At 39.9% G+C, this 19,300-nt stretch overlaps 1 protein-coding gene across 3 annotated transcripts in view; it reads right to left on the bottom strand.

The window, feature by feature from the left end:
- The window catches only part of KIF15 (kinesin family member 15), a 42,438-nt gene that overhangs the window by 20,590 nt on the left and 2,548 nt on the right, over positions 1-19,300 (bottom strand). For 2 of the 3 annotated variants that reach the window (XM_014530286.1, XM_014530288.1), the window contains exons 2-15: positions 18,682-18,724; positions 17,986-18,169; positions 17,053-17,129; positions 13,214-13,251; positions 11,654-11,751; positions 10,250-10,429; positions 9,001-9,210; positions 7,964-8,089; positions 7,677-7,799; positions 5,467-5,590; positions 4,865-4,941; positions 4,416-4,625; positions 3,172-3,349; positions 348-489 (exon numbers count right to left, since the gene is read on the bottom strand). In XM_014530286.1, the coding sequence (XP_014385772.1) occupies positions 348-489; positions 3,172-3,349; positions 4,416-4,625; positions 4,865-4,941; positions 5,467-5,590; positions 7,677-7,799; positions 7,964-8,089; positions 9,001-9,210; positions 10,250-10,429; positions 11,654-11,751; positions 13,214-13,251; positions 17,053-17,129; positions 17,986-18,169; positions 18,682-18,724 (1,810 nt within the window). Of the gene's footprint in view, positions 1-347; positions 490-3,171; positions 3,350-4,415; positions 4,626-4,864; positions 4,942-5,466; positions 5,591-7,676; positions 7,800-7,963; positions 8,090-9,000; positions 9,211-10,249; positions 10,430-11,653; positions 11,752-13,213; positions 13,252-15,562; positions 15,700-17,052; positions 17,130-17,985; positions 18,170-18,681; positions 18,725-19,300 lie in introns of those variants that run through there. The other variant, XM_014530287.1, reaches the window with a different exon arrangement.

Below are 19,300 nucleotides of genomic sequence, written 5' to 3'. Positions count from 1 at the left end.
CTCCCCACTGGTGATGTGCCTGCAACCAAGGTACATGCCCTTGACCGGAATCGAACCTGGGACCCTTGAGTCCACAGGCTGACGCTCTATCCACTGAGCCAAACCGGTTAGGGCTAAATATATTATTATAGAGCTGGAAGTTTATGTCAATTACACCTCAATTTAAAAAACAAGTAAAAACAAAACTTAGAAACAAGCCCTTTTCCTTCATGTCAAAACAAGTTAGTTGCAATATGAGAACTGTTGAAGTAAAATGCTCAATTAAATGGTCAATGTCAAACCCTAAAACAAATAAACACTAAAAGATATGAAAATAGGTTAAGCATGAATGTGTATCTATACTTTACCTAGTTAGTTCTTTGAATTCTTCATACTCTTGCTTTGAATTATTCAGTTCTGTCTGCATTTGCAGGAGTTGTGCTTTTAGCTTCTCAGAGTTTGCTAATGAACATGGCTCTTTTGCAACTTTAGGAGAGAATCCTTGCTGACCTGATAATAAGGAAACAACTTGGTTTTTGAAAGACAAAAATAGTAGAATACATTTTCTAAGTTCTCTGCCATGTATCCATTTTGAAGCACAAGGAGGAAAAAATGAAAAATGGGTTGGAAGGTGGACCCTAAAATACAAGAGCCTATAACTCAACAGGAAACATAAGAAACAACACAGTGTGGCAAAGAGTATTAGAAGTTTTTTTGAGAAGCTGAGAAGCCACAGGATGCGACGGGGCAGCTTTAAGACAACACCTTAGGAGCAGAGCCAGCAATGACTGAAGCACAACACGCACAATGCTGGAGGGAGAAACGTCGCTGGTGAGTCTGGCAGGAATTAGTACTAGCAGCTAATGTTAACAGTCAATGAATTTTAGGAAAGGAAACAAACAGCAAAGGCAGCAAGTTGAAAGAACTTGGTATCACCAACCAGAAAGAAAAGGTTAATTTCCAGGGATTACTTAGAAGACTGGATATGTTGACGAGTCCCACTGGGTTTCAGTGGTGAAATATCATGTAACAGTTCTCTAGACAGTGGTGTCTGTTTTGAAGATGGTGGGGTCCAGAAATTACCATTATTATCTTTCAAGGGTACTAAGTCACAGTATGACTGAGGTCAAAATGGCCAACAAAATACAGAGCATTATAGAGAGAAGTAGTTGAAACAATATAGAAAACCCGATTTTTAATTTTGCATCTAAAATCTTAGTCTCTCCATACCCAAATACTGAGAATTTTATTCTTTTATGAAGTCATAAACAGAACAGAAGAAGGCTTGGAAAAGGACATTTTGGAAAAAAAGCAAACACGCTTCTTTATGAGTGCAGAATTAATACAATCAAAACGTTCTCAATTTCAACCTAAACAGAAACAAAGACTGAGACAGGGTATGATAAAAGACCATAAAAATATTCACTTTAAAAATGGAGCAACCACAGACCTTCCTACAAAATCCCAGAGTATGAGTACCAATAGCTGCCAAGCCTGTAAGTTAGATTTAGTGCTAAGTAAAGCACCATCACAAAAGTAAAAGTAAACTTGTGGAACTAGCCCAGCCAGGATGGCTCAGCGGTTGAGTGTTGACCCATGAACCAAGAGGTTACTGGTTTGATTCCTGGTCAGGACACATGCCGAGGTAGCGGGCTTGATCCCCAGTGGGCAGTGTGCAGGAGGCAGCCGATCAATGTTTCTCTCTCATCGTCGATGCTTCTATCTCTCTATCCCTTCCTTCCCCTCTCTCTAAAATATAATTTTAAAAAAGCAGACATATTTTTTTAAAAACTTGTGGCTGCCCGGCCAGTGTGGCTCAGTGGTTGAGTGTCAACCTATGAACCAGGAGGTCATGGTTCGATTCCCCATCAGGGCACATGCCTGGGTTTTAGGCTCAATCCCCAGTGTGAGGCGTGCAAGAGGCAGCTGATCAATTATTCTCTCATCATTGATGTTTCTATCTCTCTCCCCCTTTCCCTTCCTCTCTGAAATCAATAAAAATATTTAATTAAAAAAAATAAAAATAGCCCTGGCCGGTTTGGCTCAGTGGATAGAGCATCAGTCTGTGGACCGAAGGGTCCTGGGTTCGATTCCAGTTAAGGGCATGTACCTCAGTTGCAGGCTCCTCCCTGGCCAGGGCCCTGGTCAGGGTGCATGCAGGAGGTAACCCATCAATGTGTTTCTCTCACATCAATATTTTTCTCTGTCTTTCCCTCTCACTTCCACTCTCTCTAAAATCAATGGAAAAATATCCTCGGGTGAGGATTTAAAAAAATAAAATAAAAATACGTAAACTTGTGGGAATAACATATAACTAACAAAGCATGACCAGCAACCATGACATCAAGACAAAAACTCTGTGATGAGTCTGATCACGCCGACATCTCTCACCATACAGACCGTAATCAGGTGGGTAAACATTTCAATTCCATACTAATTCATGTTGTGCTTAAGCATTTGTCATTTCAAATACTTAAAACAGGAAAGTTCTATTTCATAAAAATTAAATGTATTATCCAATCAATCTTTTATAGACAAAACAAAGATATCTATTGCCCTGGCTGGGTAGCTCAGTTGGTTAGAGCATTGTCCCCATAGGCCAGTGATGGCGAACCTTTTGAGCTCGGCATGTCAGCATTTTGAAAAACCCTAACTTAACTCTGGTGCCGTGTCACATATAGAAATTTTTTGATATTTGCAACCATAGTAAAACAAAGATGTATATTTTTGATATTTATTTTATATATTTAAATGCTATTTAACAAAGAAAAATCAACCAAAAAAATGAGTTCGTGTGTCACCTCTGACACGCGTGTCATAGGTTCGCCATCACTGCCATAGGCCAAAGTTGTGGATTTGATACCTGGTCAGGGCACATACAAGAATCGACCAATCAATGCATAAAAAAGTGGAACAACAAATTGATGTTTATCTCCCCCTCTCTCCCTAATCAATCAATAAATTAAGAACAAAAACAAAGATATATAATGGGTAGTTCCTTGCTACATCTACTAGCCTACATTATTTACTACTCTGATTTTTGAGAAAAAAGGATAGAACATGACTTTTGATTAACATAAAAGAAAAAGTATATATATAAGAAATTAGCATACCAGGTCTAAAGGCAATATAAAAGGCCTTTAAAACAGCCACCCGCCCCAACAAGGCATGTATACAACAATCACTTCTTACTTTTGTCGTTTTTCTCTGTGCCAGATACTTGAAGGAAAGCTTTCTCTAGCTTTGCAATGGTCTGCGCATCCACCTCTTGGGCTCTTTTCACAGACTCTGATAATCTCAGTCTTCTGTTCTCCTCCCTGAGGGAGTGATTTTCCATAGCATATTTGGCAACTCTGGGGTGGTGCTCTATCTGTATGACACAGAAGGATTACAGACTTAGTCCTAGCTGGTTTGGCTCAGTGGATAGAGCGTCAGCCTGCGAACTGAGGGGTCCCGGGTTTGATTCTGGTCAAGGGCACATGCCCAGGTTGTGGGCTCAGTCCCCAGTGGGTGGCATGCGAGAGGCAGCCAATCAATGATTCTCTCATCATTGATGTTTCTCTCTCCCTCCCTCTCTGAAATCAATTTAAAAAATATATATATATAAATAAAGGATTACAGACTTATATATATGTACAAACATGTCCGTAATGAACAAGTCTTTCTGAAAACCTGTTAGAAAACATTATGAACTGCTGGTGGTAGCCTGCTGCGACTACCATGGAAAGCAATGTGGCACTTGTGATCTCAGAGTGAATATGTGCACGTCCTACAACTCTGTGTTCTAGGTTTAGGTCTGCACCCTTGAAATTTTCACCTCGGGCCCTAGGGAATAAGCATAGGGTGTACATTGCAGCAAACTTTTCATGCAAAGGAGCCTACTTATATTAATTACACAAAGCAAAGAATAAGGAAACTACTGACCAGGACTGAGTGACCTCCAAGATACACTATGTGAAAAAGGGAAGGTGCAGAAAAGTGTGTATGGTAAGCTGCATTTTTCACAAAAAAAGAAAAAAAGTAAAAATATCCGTATTAGTTTGAATATGCATAAAACCTCTGGAAAGATACATAAAGCTGAAAACCAATTATCTTTGATTTTTAAAGATGTGCCTGTATTAATTACCCATCCTTCCTAGGCAAAAGGAAAACCAAAAACAAAAGAAACTTTAAAGGCTGAACTGTAGAGACTACTGCTTCAGATAACCACCAGTGCGCACTGGGGCGAACTTGACTTGACCTGCTGGGTCAAGAGCTTTTCCCTTCAGTTTTATTATTTTAGAAAATGGGGGACAAAGGGGTCGGGGATTGTGCAATCATACTGTCAGGTTAATTCATTTAAAACAACTCCACTGTGTTACAAGAATGTGGTGACAAATTTTTATTTGCCTTGGACTTCTTTTACATTTAGAAATACTGCAAAGGTCATGACTCACTTGTTCTCGCAGAGTCTGAATCTCATCCCTTAATTCCGACAGCAAACGATCCTGCTCCTCAGGCAGAAAACTTCCCCGTCCTTCCTTGTGGAGCTTCTCCAGGCGCATTATTTGATCCTCTCGGAATTTCACAATCATCTTATTAGATTGAATAAATTTCTCTTTTTTGAGGGTGAGGTCTTCTAACTGGGTAACTTTTTCTACCAGAAACTTAAGAAATTCATAATTTGGTTAAACATGAAAAGTAATTCACCTTCCCTACATTTTCACAAACTAAGAAACAAACATTAAATTCCCATTTAATCTCAAAGGCAAAATTAGATTTTTCACAGCCTTCCTTTTTTTATTTCCTGTTGGCATTTACTCCATTCAGAAAGGCACAAACCACATAGTAAAGCCTAAAGTATCTTGCATCCCCCCCGCCCCTTTATACAAATTCAGTTTCCTACCTTCTTCTCCTGTTCAGACTTCTTAAAGAACAACATTGCCTCTTTGAAATACTTCATGTAATCAGTCTCATCTTTCTCTGTAGTTGATCCAGTGAAAAAGGGAAAGGGGAAAAATGTTTATCTTTCACATTTTATGACCAAGAGATGAGCTAAAACGGCCTTTGACTGCCTGTTCTCAATTAATCTAAAAGAATCAAACTATTATCAACAGATCACGGATTTTAAATTAACCCAGTCCACATATTAGCTATTCTTTGAAGAAAAGCCTCTCTCACTCAATTTAGTAAACATATATAGATAACATATGATATAACCGAATCTTAGAAGTGGATCAAAATGAAATTTATTAGTGTCTTTTTAGCAGTTTTAATATTCAAAATTACTTCTACTCCCCCTTCCCACATATCTCACAGAACTCAGTACCTATGGAATTGGTCTCTGGTTACAGACAAAGTACCATGTTCCTATGAAGGTGAAGTAAACAGACACTTGGGGAAAAGTTTGGGAAGCCTTATTGTGTTGTGCCTGTCATTGGGGGGTTCCAACACTAATGTCCACACATGGTCTTCCTTCCTCAGGATGAAGAACATTGCCCATCTTACCTCTGGTCAGAAAGCTTTCTGGTAGTATCTGCCCTACAGTGAGCTGGGCCAGCTGTTCTTTGAGCCTCTTCACTTCAGCTTGGAGCTGGCTCACATTGCCTTGGGTGTCCTCATTTACCACTGCCTGTTCAAGAATGTTTTGAAAGCATTAAAAGAACATTTTGTGGCCCTGGCCAGGTAGCTCAGTTGGTTAGAGTGTTTTCCCGATACACCAAGGTTGCCGGTTTGATGCTCCATCAGGGAACATATAAGAATCAACCAATGAAAGCATAAGAAACAAATCAATGTTTCTCTCTCCCCCTCTAAAATCAACCTGCAAACAGCCATCAGCCCCTCACCCAGGCTAGCCAGGCACCCCAGTGGGGACCCCCAACCAAGATGGTGGCCGGCAGCCACAGAGCTGAAGCGAGCAGGAGGCTTTGTTTCTCCAGTGATGGAGGAAGCCAAGCTTCCCGGCCGGCTCTGAGCTCCACTCAAAGCAACACAGTTTCAATTATAGAAGGTAAATAAACCCCAGGCCTAAGCTGCAGTCGGACATCCATAGTGCTGCTGAGGAGGCGGGAGCGAGCAGGAGCCAGCTCTGAGCTCCACTGAGACCTGGGACGGACCGTCCTGCCCCATAGAGAAGAGCCAACTCTGTAATGGCTGTAACCGTCCCTCTGTCATGGCACGCTATAGGGTGTGATGACCGCAGGGCTGGCCTGAGCACCATCGGCTTGGCAGAAACCACCCTCGCCAAAGGAATCCAATCCTGTATTTCCTAACAGTTCCTCCTAAAAAGAAGGATTAGTGTTACAGCTCCATTTCTGTTTTACTACCATACTTAATGCTCTTTTAAAGAAATAAATCTTTAAGAAATTTTCTTAAAGAAAATGTCTTAGAGACCACATCTAAGAAGTTGAAAAAGCCTACAGGGTGATGACATGAACCAATAGTTGAGTACCAACCAGATAAAAGGGATCCAATTGTGAAATACCCAATTCTCCAGTGAGGGAAAAGCCCCAGGGAAAAGATCTGACTAGCTCACCCTTAAACTAGTCCCAAATATCCCAGCCACTGCTCTGCAGCGACTTACCATTGAGAGTGACTACTGTAAGGCTCCTGGTTTTGTTGTTTCATGTGTTAAGAAGCCATTCTTAGTTGCTTCTGATTCTTAAGGCCAGCTCATTATAAGGCACTCCTGTATATTCTGACATCATTGTTACATCAGTGACCTCATAATTCTAATTACTCCTGTGGTTCTCTACTCTCTTAAAACTTCTAGTAAGTCCCAAGAGGCTCTAGGGTCAGGAAGCTCTAATGATTTTTTCTCCTCATATTACAGATACCCTACAAGGGGGTCATAATCCAATAAAATGAATGAATGAATGAATGACTACACTCTCCTGACTTATCCAGGGAAAGAGGCAACATTCTTACAATGATAAGATACTCAGGGAGTCGTCTTTGGGGATAAGAACGATCAATTTCTCCTTTGAAAGACAGAAGAAATTAATCTTCCAACTTCAGGCACTACAATTCTTTCCTTTGGGACCAAAGAGGCCTCCCACCTCTCCAACTGAGCGGGGAATCCTTGGTCTTTTGACAGTCTGCACCAGGACTGGGGCCACATGCAGTCTGCTACCTGTTGTGGAAAGTTGTAGTGGAGCACAGCCAGGCCCATGTGCTGACATACTATCTATGGCTGCTTTCTCTAACCAAGGCAGAGGTCAGCAGTTGGGACAGAGACCACACAGTCCAGGAAGGCTAAATGTTTACGACCTGGTCCTTTACAGGAGTTTCTGACCACTGGTGTACCTGAATATGAAGGGAGCTTCTTGTATAAAAGAAAAAATGGAGAATCCTTGCAGTTATAGGCAAAGTGAAAAACAATGTTTGTCAACATCTCAAATTATTTTCAGGGTGAATCCCTATCACCACCCACCAACACACACATCTCTGCTAGCAGAGTTTAGGTACATAAATTCAGTCTCCAATCCTAATGACAAAGGTAAAACGTTGCCTTCCCTTAATAAAAAACTAGGCAAACAATAACAACCATAAGACCCAATCTAAGTCTCAAGCGACATGAGCGGTACAGAAGGCTAGGAAAGATGAAGTAGAAATCTTGCTTAGAGTTAAGCTTTCACAGTGACATAAAAAGCTACAAAAGTGAGATACTGCAAGCATAAGTATTTTTCTAATTTACCTCATTGTACTCAGTATTTTACCTTGTTTTTAATCAGCTTGGCCCTTTGAGCAAAATTCAGCGTTGATAGGGTTTCCCCAAAACACCTGGATCCAGGATGAACGTTTGCGATGATGGCTGTCTTGGCATTACCTCCAAGGGAATCCTGTTTAATGATATGAATGTACACATTTTCAGGGGAGAAACAATAAGACTTTTTTAAGCAAAGAAAATGTACACTCATACCAGCAAGGCTGAGAAAATATCCAACTATCAGCCATAGTGGGCATAACCAAAAGAAGCGCCCAGGAGCCCAATGATGTACTTTACCCGGAGTAAGAAGGTGAGCTTGGAATCTCTGTAGCAAATATGCCTCTGTTTTCCATTTCCCACATCCACAAGGGCTGTAATCACTTGGCCCAGGCAGCTCAATGATCGGTTTATGTTACCGGCTTCCTAAGGCACCAGGGAAAAGGACAAAAGTTTAGGTGCACTAGTTTCTTTTTAGTATTTTGAATTAAAATATACCAGCAGGGTGACAATTTTGAATGGAAAGGCAAGTCAGGAACATTAAGGATAACTTAACTTTTCAGCAAAAAGATGTCCTCAACTATCCGCTAACCTTTTCCTATTTGACACACACAGCGATTTTAGTATTCAAACACAAAAATCATGTGAAGGAAAAACAATCAATGCCACCTTATCACTGTAATAGTTTTAAATTAATCTATAGGGAAGGCTAAATACTTGGCCTAGACCTAGGTCCTGAACCCCTGAATTATGAACAGTATAGTTCCTCTTTCTCCTTATGAACTTGGCAGTTCCGGAACACTTTTATAGATCAGGCTTTCTGCACGAAATCACTCAAAATTTTTCTCAGTGTTTGGAGAGCTGAGAGTAAAGTTGGCCAGGTACTCATCCTCAACGATCTATGCCACCTTAAACCGCCAACCCAACCCATCCATTGACCTATGCGGAAATGCCAAATCACTGTGTCCACAATAACCTTTAAGATGTCCCCCAGTGTGGCATGTATCCCTGTTCCTTTCTCCCTGTCCAGATCCAGACCACTCTGAGAACACAACTCATGAGCTACTTCTTTCCCATGCTTCCTCTAAGGAGTCCATGCCACACCCTGCTTCCTCTGACCCCTGCGGCCACTTGTACTATATAATCCCTCCTGGATGAATTCAAATACCCTTGCTGCTGACAAACCCGTCCCACGTATGTTTACTGTCCTACAACAAAAATGTCTATATCTTTCATAACTTCTTATTCCTTTGTAGTCCTCACAACACTTAGCTGGGTATTGATATCTATAAAAATTCACACACAAGTTCAACTGAAGACCATAATTCCATCCTTACCTTCAACCTCATCCCTTCTGCATGGGTGTCTCTTTGCCTTTCAGATCCTGCTAAATCCACCATATTGAGTAGGGAGGTTCGTATATTTACTGTCTCACTGCTTTTCTCCATTGACTCTACTGTAATCGTGAAGACTGCATGAGACCTCGAGGATTCTCTATTCATTGATGTCGAGGCCACACGCCTGTTTCTCCATCCTCCAGACAACACCTGGGCAAAAGGAAACAGATCATCACAACTTCCAAGTGGTCACTAACATCAATAGAAAAACAATAAAAAGTAGTGAGAAAAAATACTGGTCCATCAAGGAATATACGCAAAGTATTTTCCTTTTTGTCCCCTCTGTGTTATGGAAAGAGAACAAATGGAATCAAAGGCACAGGATCTAGAACTGGTTTTGCCAATCTCTATTTGCATTAACAAATCACAAAATCCTTCTGAAGCCTTCCTTTCCCTAGACTATGAGAAAGCTAGACAAGATGAACCTCAAATTGACCTTCATGCCCCGTTTTGTCAGCTCGTTGGGTCCACCAAGTATTTGTTCTCTCTTCCTATTCCCTATGGCAAGGAGGACATGAAGGTTCAGTCTGAGACTCTGGAATCAGATGAATATGAGGTCAATCCTTGGTTCTATTACTCACTAGTTGTGTGTCGTGGAGCCAGTCCAACCTTCTCACAGCTCAATGCCCTATTTGTAAAATGGGATTATGGGTCTTACCCCATAAGGCAGAACATTTCAATCTGTAATATGCATACTAATCACTTGGGGATCTTGTTAAGACTCAGATTCTGATTTCATAGGTGTGAGGTAGAGCCTTAGATTCTTGTAACAAGCTCCCAGGTGATACTCACAGTCTGAGAACTATATTTTGAGTAGTAAGGTCATAATATGTACAGCTGATTTAGAGAGCAGAGATCCCAGTAGCTCCTCAAAGGAGCAACTCCCAGGAGGAACCACTAAAGAAATACAGACTCTATGAAATGTCCCCGGGTCATCCAGTATGGTTTCAGGAGTGCCTGGTTAGAATGAATAGCACCAAAATAGTGCAAAATCAAAAGTCGCAAAGTTCTATTTTAACTAAGGGGAGTATAAAACACTGTCATATCCTGTTTTCTTTTCCTCTCATGAACATTCTGTTATACCTCTTCAAAATATTTCTAGTAGCTCAATTCTTGCTTTTGTTGAGATCAAGGCGCATTTCACAGCATGCTATGGTGTCCAAGGATCACAAAGTTCAAGGCCGGATACCTGATAGGCTCCAGCCGCGGAGGTCACGACCTGCTCCACCGCACCAACAACAAAGACGCCCTTCTTGATGTGCTCCCTTAAGTACAGTCCAGCCGATGCAGAGTCCAGTAGGTCATAGATCTGCTCATTATAGATTTCAATGAAGGAACACTTACAAAGGAAACTCTTCCCAGCTCCAGCCTGTGAAGAGAAGCCTGGTTTAGATAGGTTATTTTTATGCATTCATCCCTATCTTTCATGAGCACTCATCTTTCACTTGCTTCACAAGTGTAAAATTTCTACAATCTTATCCTTTACATCATAAAAGATACCTAAGAGTCATCTTAAAAAACCTAGGTAACTAGTTTCAACATATCACTATATTTACAACAGCATCGCTGTGGTCCCAGGAGCCCTTCCAGAGGTGCTGAGAATCAAGACAGGAGATGGGAATTGAGCAGTCCAGTTGGGCAATTTCATTTTTTAAAAATATATTTTTATTGATTTCAGAGAGGAAGGGAGAGGGAGAGAAAAATAGAAACATCAATGATGAGATAGACTCATTGACTGGCTGCCTCCTGCATGCCCCACATCCAGGCATGTGCCATTAGCTGGAATTGAACCCGGGACCCTTCAGTCCGCAGGCCAACACTCTACTCACTGAGCCAAACCGGCTAGGGCAGCAATTTCATTTTTATCTGTCTTATATATTGGACTTCCTCACAAAGTTTTACTTGAAGCAAGTGTTATATACTTTAAAAGACAAAAAATATTTTAAAAGCCTCTCTATAGAATTTTCAACCACCGAAATGCACGGCACTAAACACTTTGCTGACATGCAATGTGTGTGTCTAACTGCAGTGGCTAGGAACAGTTTCCACAAAGAAATAAATGGCAAAGCAATGTTACATATCAGCCTTCTTAAAACATAGAATACTAATAGCTGTTAAGCCTGGAAATCACCAAGCTAAAGAACACATCGTGAGAATGGCCCAACCTGGGAGCCAATGGAAGAGGGAAGCCCACATCCAATAAAGTAAAAACTTTTGACCAGTTTGGCTCAGTGGATAGAGCGTCAGCCTGAGGACTGAAGGGTCCCAGGTTCGATTCCGGTCAAGGGCATGTACCTTGTTTGCAGGCATATCCCCAATAGGGAGTGTGGAGGAAGCAGCTGAATCGTTTCTCTCTCATCGATGTTTCTAACTCCTATCCCTCTCCTTCTCCCTTCCTCTCTGTAAAAAAAATCAATAAAATATATTTTAAAACTTTTGAAAATAAAACTCAGAATCCTTAATTTTATCTTAAGAATCAACAGTTTTTAATACCACACTACCTGTACAAATTGTGAAATACAGCCACTTCCATGTATCATGACTAGAAGCTAACGTCTCAAAATAGAATTGCTTTATTATTACAGTGTTTTACCTTATCTTTTTCACGATCAATTAAGGAAAACAAATATTCAAAACTTCGTGGGATTACTCCTCTCAGGTTATGAGAAAAATTATCAGACTCAGATGGTCCTAAAAAACGGAAAAATACATAGCTGTTCATTTTTGTTCATATTGTAAGAGTTCTTCAAAATGACAACACAAATGCAATTTACACAGAAATAAGATGACACATTATATAATCAATTTTTAAACAATTAAAATTTGGGTTTGTGAGAGATCGAGCAATAAAACCTGTCAATGGGACTGTAGGAAAGGCCCACAATAACTACTAACCAAGTTTAAAAAATAGTTGTCTAATAAATTTAAAAAACCATCTAAATACCAAGCTTATAATTTTCATTTCTGAAAGGTACCAAAATTAGCAAAAATACCAAACAAATGTACTTTACATGTTACAAATAACATTGGGTCTCATGAGCTGACCTACATACATTAGCCATAGGCTCATAGACTAATTATTCCTCCTCTCAGAGTTGTTAACTATAAAATGGGGATAATAATGGTATTAACTATCTCAATGGCTATTACTAAAAATTAGCATATTTATATAGCAGGACTTTACAGAATACTAATTCAAGCTATAGCTATACTAGTATATACCGGGGGGAAAAACGTAGCTAGAAAAGATCTAGAAGTTTTGATAAATATTAGTTTATATGCCTTAGGGACCAAAAGAACTAACAAAAGGCTGGTATATGCAAGAAAGATACAGAAAAAACTTTTGATAGTATCATTATCTTGGTGTGCTACAACTGGAATATTTGAAACAGTCCTTGTAAAGTGTACCTTACAAATATATATCATAGAGGCAGAAAAATGCAAGTAAATGAACAAAGAGGACAAATAATATTAGAGTGTGCAGGTAACGTTATAACATTTTCCTGTGAAATAACATAAAGACATTCAGCATACTTTTAAATATATATGTATGTGTGTGTGTGTGTGTGTGTGTGTGTGTGTGTGTGTGTGTGTATTGATTGATTTTAGATAGGAAGGGAGAGGGAAAGAGAGATAGAAACATCAATGATGAGAGAGAATCATCTAACAGCTGCCTTCTGCACGCCCCACACTGGGGATTGCTTGAAACAATGCTGAAAGAAGCCAGACATAAAAGAGTGCATACAGTAAAGTTTCATTTGTAAAAGTTCCAAAACAAGCAAAACTAATGATGACAGAAGTCTGAGTAATAGAGTACATATTTTAGGGGATAGGGTGGGGATAGTTGCTGACTAGGAATATAAATCTAGGTAGTGGTTATACAGGTATATAAATATGGAAAGTCATTAAACCCAATTTAAGGATGGTTTATAAGCACCTACTTGTGCTAGGCATTGAGCTGGGAATAGAGCCATAAACATTGACTTTGCTTTCATGGGAACACCAATCTGACAGAAGCCTGGGAAATAACCCTAATTTTATGAGGTCAACATCATGTATGTATAGAGATTATGCTTTCCCAAAAATGTGCTAGGTGCTTCCATCACAGAAGGAGTAGACTAAGCCAGCAAATGTTAATCATTGATTTACTTACCCATCATAGTAAACGTTTTCCCTGAGCCAGTCTGTCCACTGTAAAAGGAATGTTAGACATTATTTTACACATGAAATTTAGAAGACCACCCTCCTATTAAAGTAGTATATGTATTTTCCCATAAAGAGCTGATTTTCTTTCTTATTTTGAATTACATTAGGTAAATGTGAATGGCCCATTTTCTTCCTCCTCTATTTTACCACTAAGAGCTAACCACTGTTGTCTGGTAATTGCTTCTGGCTTATACAAAACAGCCATCAGAGCTTTCATGTAGTTTTTATTTTCAAAATTGGAATGAAGTTCTAAAGGCTGTTCTGCAACCTGTTCCTCCCCGCCTAAATTTTACCTCAGATATTTCCCTGAGTCAGTAGAGATCTACTTCATGTTTTTTAGCTGTATAATATTAGTATTCTTCAATGTATCACAACTTATTTAACCAAAACAAACTGGACTTGTGTTTCCAATTTTTGCTGTTTTAAATAATGCAGTAATTCCTTTCCTAAATTCTTCCTTTAAGATACTGAAATGTTTCATTTAAAAATAAAGCAATTTTGCCTGGCTAGCATGGGTCAGTGGTTGAGAGTCAAGCTTTGAACCAGGAAGCCACAGTTCAATTTTGTTGAGGCACATGCCCGGGTTGCAGACTCAATCCCCAGTGTGAGATGTGCAGGAGGCAGCCAATCAAAGATTCTCTCTCGCCCTAACCAGTTTGGCTCAGTGGATAGAGCGTCGGCCTGCGGACTGAAGGGTCCAGGTTCGATTCCGGTCAAGGGCATGTACCTTGGTTGTGGGCACATCCCCAGTAGGGGGTGTGCAGGAGACAGCTGATCGATGTTTCTCTCTCATCAATGTTTCTAACTCTCTATCCCTCTCCCTTCCTCTCTGTAAAAAAAAAAAAATCAATAAAATATATTTTTTTAAAAAAAGATTCTCTCTCGTCATTGATGTTTCTGTCTGTCTCTCTCCCTTCCTCTCTAAAATCAATAAAAATATATCTTTAAAAAAACACACACAATTTTAGCCCTGGCCAGTATGGCTCAGCTGGTTGGAGTGTAGTCCCATGCACTGGAAGGTTGAGGGTTCAATTCCCGAAAAAGGCACATGCCTGGATTGCAGGTTCAGTCCCTAATTGGGGTGGGTGCAGGAGACGGATCAACATGTCTCCCTCACATCAATGTTTCTCTCTCTCTCCCACCCCCTCCTTCCCTTCCACTCTCTAAAAATCAATTGGGGGGAAAAAATCCTTGGGTGAGAATAAAAAAAAATAAAAATAGTTATACTGCAAGTTATATTCCTATTTAAGAAATGAATCTGAAATAACACTAAAATTCATCCTGTATAACTGCCAAGGTGGTCTTAATGCTTTCTGGACCTCCAGCTTATATTCCAACATTAAATCTCTAGTAATATTTTAAGGCTTGCCAACATTTAGAAATTCAGGATCATCGCTTCAATATTCAAATATTTATAGCAATTTTATTTATAATTACTAAAAACTGGAAGCAACCAAGACATCCTTTAGCGGGGAAATGGATAAACAAACTGTAGTACATCCATACAATAAAATACTTCTCAGAGAAAAAACCTACAGGAATATACTATTGATGCATGTAACAACATAGATGAAACCTAAATGCACTCTATTAAGAAGAAAAAGCCAAATCCAGAAGGTTACATATTGTATGATTCCATTTATATGACACTCTACAAAGCCAAAGCTATAGGAATGGCAAAAGTATTAGTACCTGGATGTGAGAAGGGAGAGTGGCTGACTACAGAAGGGACAAGGAATGAGAACTGTTCTCCTCAGGACTGGGTGTAAATACATGACTGTCTGCGTTCGTCAAAACACTGTCAACTAACTGTACACGACAAAGAGTGAATTTGAAAGTAGGCAAACTCAATGAACAAGCAAAACACATCAACCAGATAGATGTCTCTCCCCCCAGTCTCCCTTCCTCTCTGAAGTCAATAAAAATATATTTTTAAAAAATACAAGAATCTATACATAACCTTTATACTCAGTAAATTTTTCACAGCGATACAGGCTAACAATTCTGAAACTGCTTTCCATGTGTACTGGGGTTGATCAAATCGATAAATGGATGAAAGAAGGTGGGAGCCAGGTTTCTCACTGTCGGCAAGGGCAGTTACAGATAAACAAGAGAGAACAGAATGAGTCCTGTGGATTCACTGGATTCTAGAATGAACCCATGTGAATTCTAAACCCTGGATTAGAGTCAGAGACATCAGTATGAACTACTGTTTAGCTTAATATAGATGCAAATGGATAGGTAAAGAAACAACTATAGATACGTCCGTATATACATGACTTAGTATATATATTACCTAGTTCTGTCTGAGAAGGCCTAGAGGCAATGATATTCCAGTAGCAACAAACACACCTAGTGCCAGATCTTAGTTCCTAAATACCACTCTCCAGGAAAAGGAATCAGGGCACGTTGGCGAAATGGCTGATCCTAGGCCTAGGACAGGAAAAATACAAGATGAGCCAAGAGCCTCTTGTAGCACCAGAAAGTAGGCAAGAGCTAAAAAACCCAAAAGGATGTGACATCTCAATGAGACATAGAAACCAACCTCAAATAGCTCCAATGGCCAAGCTAGAACAATATGAGCAAAAAGATAAATAAAATATAGTGCTGAATTATAACTCAAACTATAAATATGCATACGTCCATACCATATATATAAATAAATGGGGGAGAAAAGACGAATCTTCCTTACATAATCGCAAATACAGTAAGTCCTCACCTAATGTTGTCAAAAGATTCGATCACTTTAAGTCAGTGGTCGGCAAACTCATTAGTCAACAGAGCCAAATATCAACAGCACGACGATTGAAATTTCTTTTGAGAGCCAAATCTTTTAAACTTAAACTATATAGGTAGGTACATTGTTATTAACTTAATTAGGGTACTCCTAAGCTGGCCTTTGCTAAAAACGTACTCAATCTGATTGAGGTACGTTCGCTGAGGTCAACCCCTTCCAACTCTCCTATCCACACTCATCTTGTATACTTGTTTCGTCTATCTCCTTTCGTTCATTCTCTCTATATGTCCACCCCCCACTTCTTCTAACGCCACTTCTTCAAAATAGACTCGCCCAGGCCGAAAACCGACTTCTGCGCATGGGCCACGAAGTTTCAATCGCACTGTACGTGCGCCCACACGTGGTATTTTGTGGAAGAGCCACACTCAAGGGGCCAAAGAGCCGCATATGGCGGCTTGCCGACCACTGCTTTAAGTGAAACTGACATATAACAAAACCAATTTTACCCTAAGCTAATCAATATAAACAAGAGTTCAGTTCCTACAGTATCTTACCAAAGTTATAACTAAATGATGTTATTTGAGAACCTGCTATAATCTAAGTAGATACTCTCCCTTCCAGGAGGTGGAGTTTAATCCCCTCTACCTTGATTATCCAGGTGGGGCAATCTAATCACACGAGTCCTTAAAATTAGAGAACTTCTCATCTTTAGTTAGAGGGTGATGTGACTAAGGAAGAGACGGAGTTGCATGTTGTTGGTTTTGAAGATAGAAAAAGGGAGCTGTAAGCCAAGTAATGTGAGTGGCCTGTAAAGTGAAGAATATGGATTCTCCCCTGGAGCTTCCAGAAAGGAACACAGCCCTGCGGACACCTTTATTTTAGCTCAGTGAAGCTGTGCTAGACTTCTGACATACAGAACTGTGAGATAATACATTTGTGTTGTTTCACCACTAAGTTAGTGGTAATTTGTTACATCAGCCATAGGAATGAACAGAAGCACTTGTTATTGTACCCTTGTATCCTTATACACAACACAGTCAGCAACTTACTATGCAAAGATGGTGCCATTATACCCGCTCATGCAAGATTCCACAATGCCTTTGGCCACAGTTGAGAACACAGACTCCTACAAATGTAAGCACCAAATATGTTAACATTTCATAAAAATAAAAACCTTTTTCTTAAGCTGCATTCTAAAATATAACAACAAAGGTTGTGTGCTTAGTCCTGGCTGGTGCAGCTCAGTTGATTGGAGCATCATCCTGTACACTGGTCAGGGCACATACCTAGGCTGCAGGTTCAATCTTGGGTCAGGTGCATCCAGGAGGCAAACAGATCGACATTTCTTTTTCCCATCAATGTTCTCCCCCTCGCCCCTCCCCCCGTCCCTCTCTCTAAATCAAGTTAAAAATGCATATGTTGAAACCCTAATCCCCAATGTGATGGAGATGGGCCTTTGAGAGGTAATTAGGTCTCTCTCTCCCCTTTACTCTCCCCTGCCCCTCCATCTCTCCAGTGAGGACAGTGGGAAGGCAGGTATCTACAAGCCAGGAAGTGAGTCCTCACCAGACACTGGATCTCTTGGCCTTGATATCTTGGACTCCCCAACCTCCAGGAACTGTTAAAAATCAGTATTTTTTGTTTAGGCCACCTAGTCTATATTTTTGTTAAAGCTTCCAGGACTGGCTAAGACCTCTCCTTAAATTAGGCAGATCAACAGTACTTATCAATCACCCAAGAGGCTCTGAAAAGTACACCTTCACTGGATGGAGAGAAACAGTGAAGCAGGCTTGCCATTCTGACACAAAGTTTAATGAAGGAAGAAAAAGTTTTTAATAAAATTAAATTTAAAATATTTATGGACTGTCTGAGCTTCCTTAACTGAGATCTATCAAACTAAATAGACCAGAAACAAAATCCTCACAAATAACAGAATCTTATATTTTCCAAAAGGAAAGTTACATTTCCAAAATGATCATTACCTGAGTGGTGTCCATGCCGGCAACATGATCAAAAGTGAAGGTCTTGGGCTCCGGGTTGGAGTGCAGCCGGAGAGTCGTAGAGGAGAGCACACTTAAGCATAAGTTTTGCTCTCCATCAGCTGATCCAGAACCCTCTGTAGGTGGACGAATTCGCACAAAAACTTTGATGGCATCACCTTCATTACTAAAGACAAAACATGTAGCAGCTGAGTTTACTGAAGAAAATGGATCAGGTGCATCCAGGCTCACATGGATGTGAGGCTCACATGGCCTCTACTGCTTCTATACTGAGAGGTTCCCCAACCAAGCCCAAGATTTACCCCGTTTACATTGACCTCTTTTATGAGTCCCACATGACCCACTCCCTTTACTGATTTGCTTCAGGACAGTCATCTTCACAAGCCTTTACTTGAAATCAACTCAAAGGGAGTTGATTCCAAAGAGCTCCAAGCACTGCTTGTCTCTAGTTTCCCTCTTAGAAGCTATAACAAAATGGGAGATATTGATCCCAACGTTTAGCCTGGAAGGTGAGAGGGCAGTGGGTGGGGAGATGTGATTTCTTCCAGATTTCCAGGTAGCCAAGGACCCAGCCTAATTCTCAAACAAGTACCCTTTGTTTCAAGTACCCTTTACTACGCTACATTATTATTTTAAGAAAACTACCTCCTCAATCTCATTAACAAGATTTTTTCTTACCTTGGCTGGTTAGACTGACAATTTGTCATACTGCGTAATTCAGCTAGGAAAAAAGATAAGAAGTAATTAAAGGTATTTAAAAGTACAATATATGAATACAAATACATTTCCTAGGGCAAAGGAAACTAAAGAGAAAATAAACAGATGAAACTACATCAAAATAAACAGCTTCTGCACAGCAAGAAATCATCACAACAAAATGAACAGAGAGCCCACTGTATGGGAGAACATATTGGCAATGATACATCTGATAAAGAGTTAATATCCAAAATATAATTTAAAATAGTTTTTCTTGAGATATTAATGTTTATTGCATGTAACCTTATTATATTTAAAATCATTTTTCTTGAAATAAAAACTTAAGAAAAAAATAAATATAAGGAATTCATACAACTTAACAAAAGGAAGACAAACAATTCAATTAAAAACTGGGCAGAGGACCTAAATCGACACTTTTCCAAATCCGACATACAGATGGCCAAGAGACATATGAAAAAATGCTCAGTCACTGATCACCAGAGAGATGCAAATTAAAACGACATTGAGGTATCACCTCACACCTGTCAGAATGGTTACGATCAACAAATCAACAAATGACAAATGCTGGAAAGGATGTGGA

Source organism: Myotis brandtii, unplaced genomic scaffold (assembly GCF_000412655.1).
Source record: "Myotis brandtii unplaced genomic scaffold, ASM41265v1 scaffold731, whole genome shotgun sequence".
Taxonomy (NCBI): Eukaryota; Metazoa; Chordata; class Mammalia; order Chiroptera; family Vespertilionidae; genus Myotis; species Myotis brandtii.
This window is presented reverse-complemented; position numbering and strand designations above follow the sequence as displayed.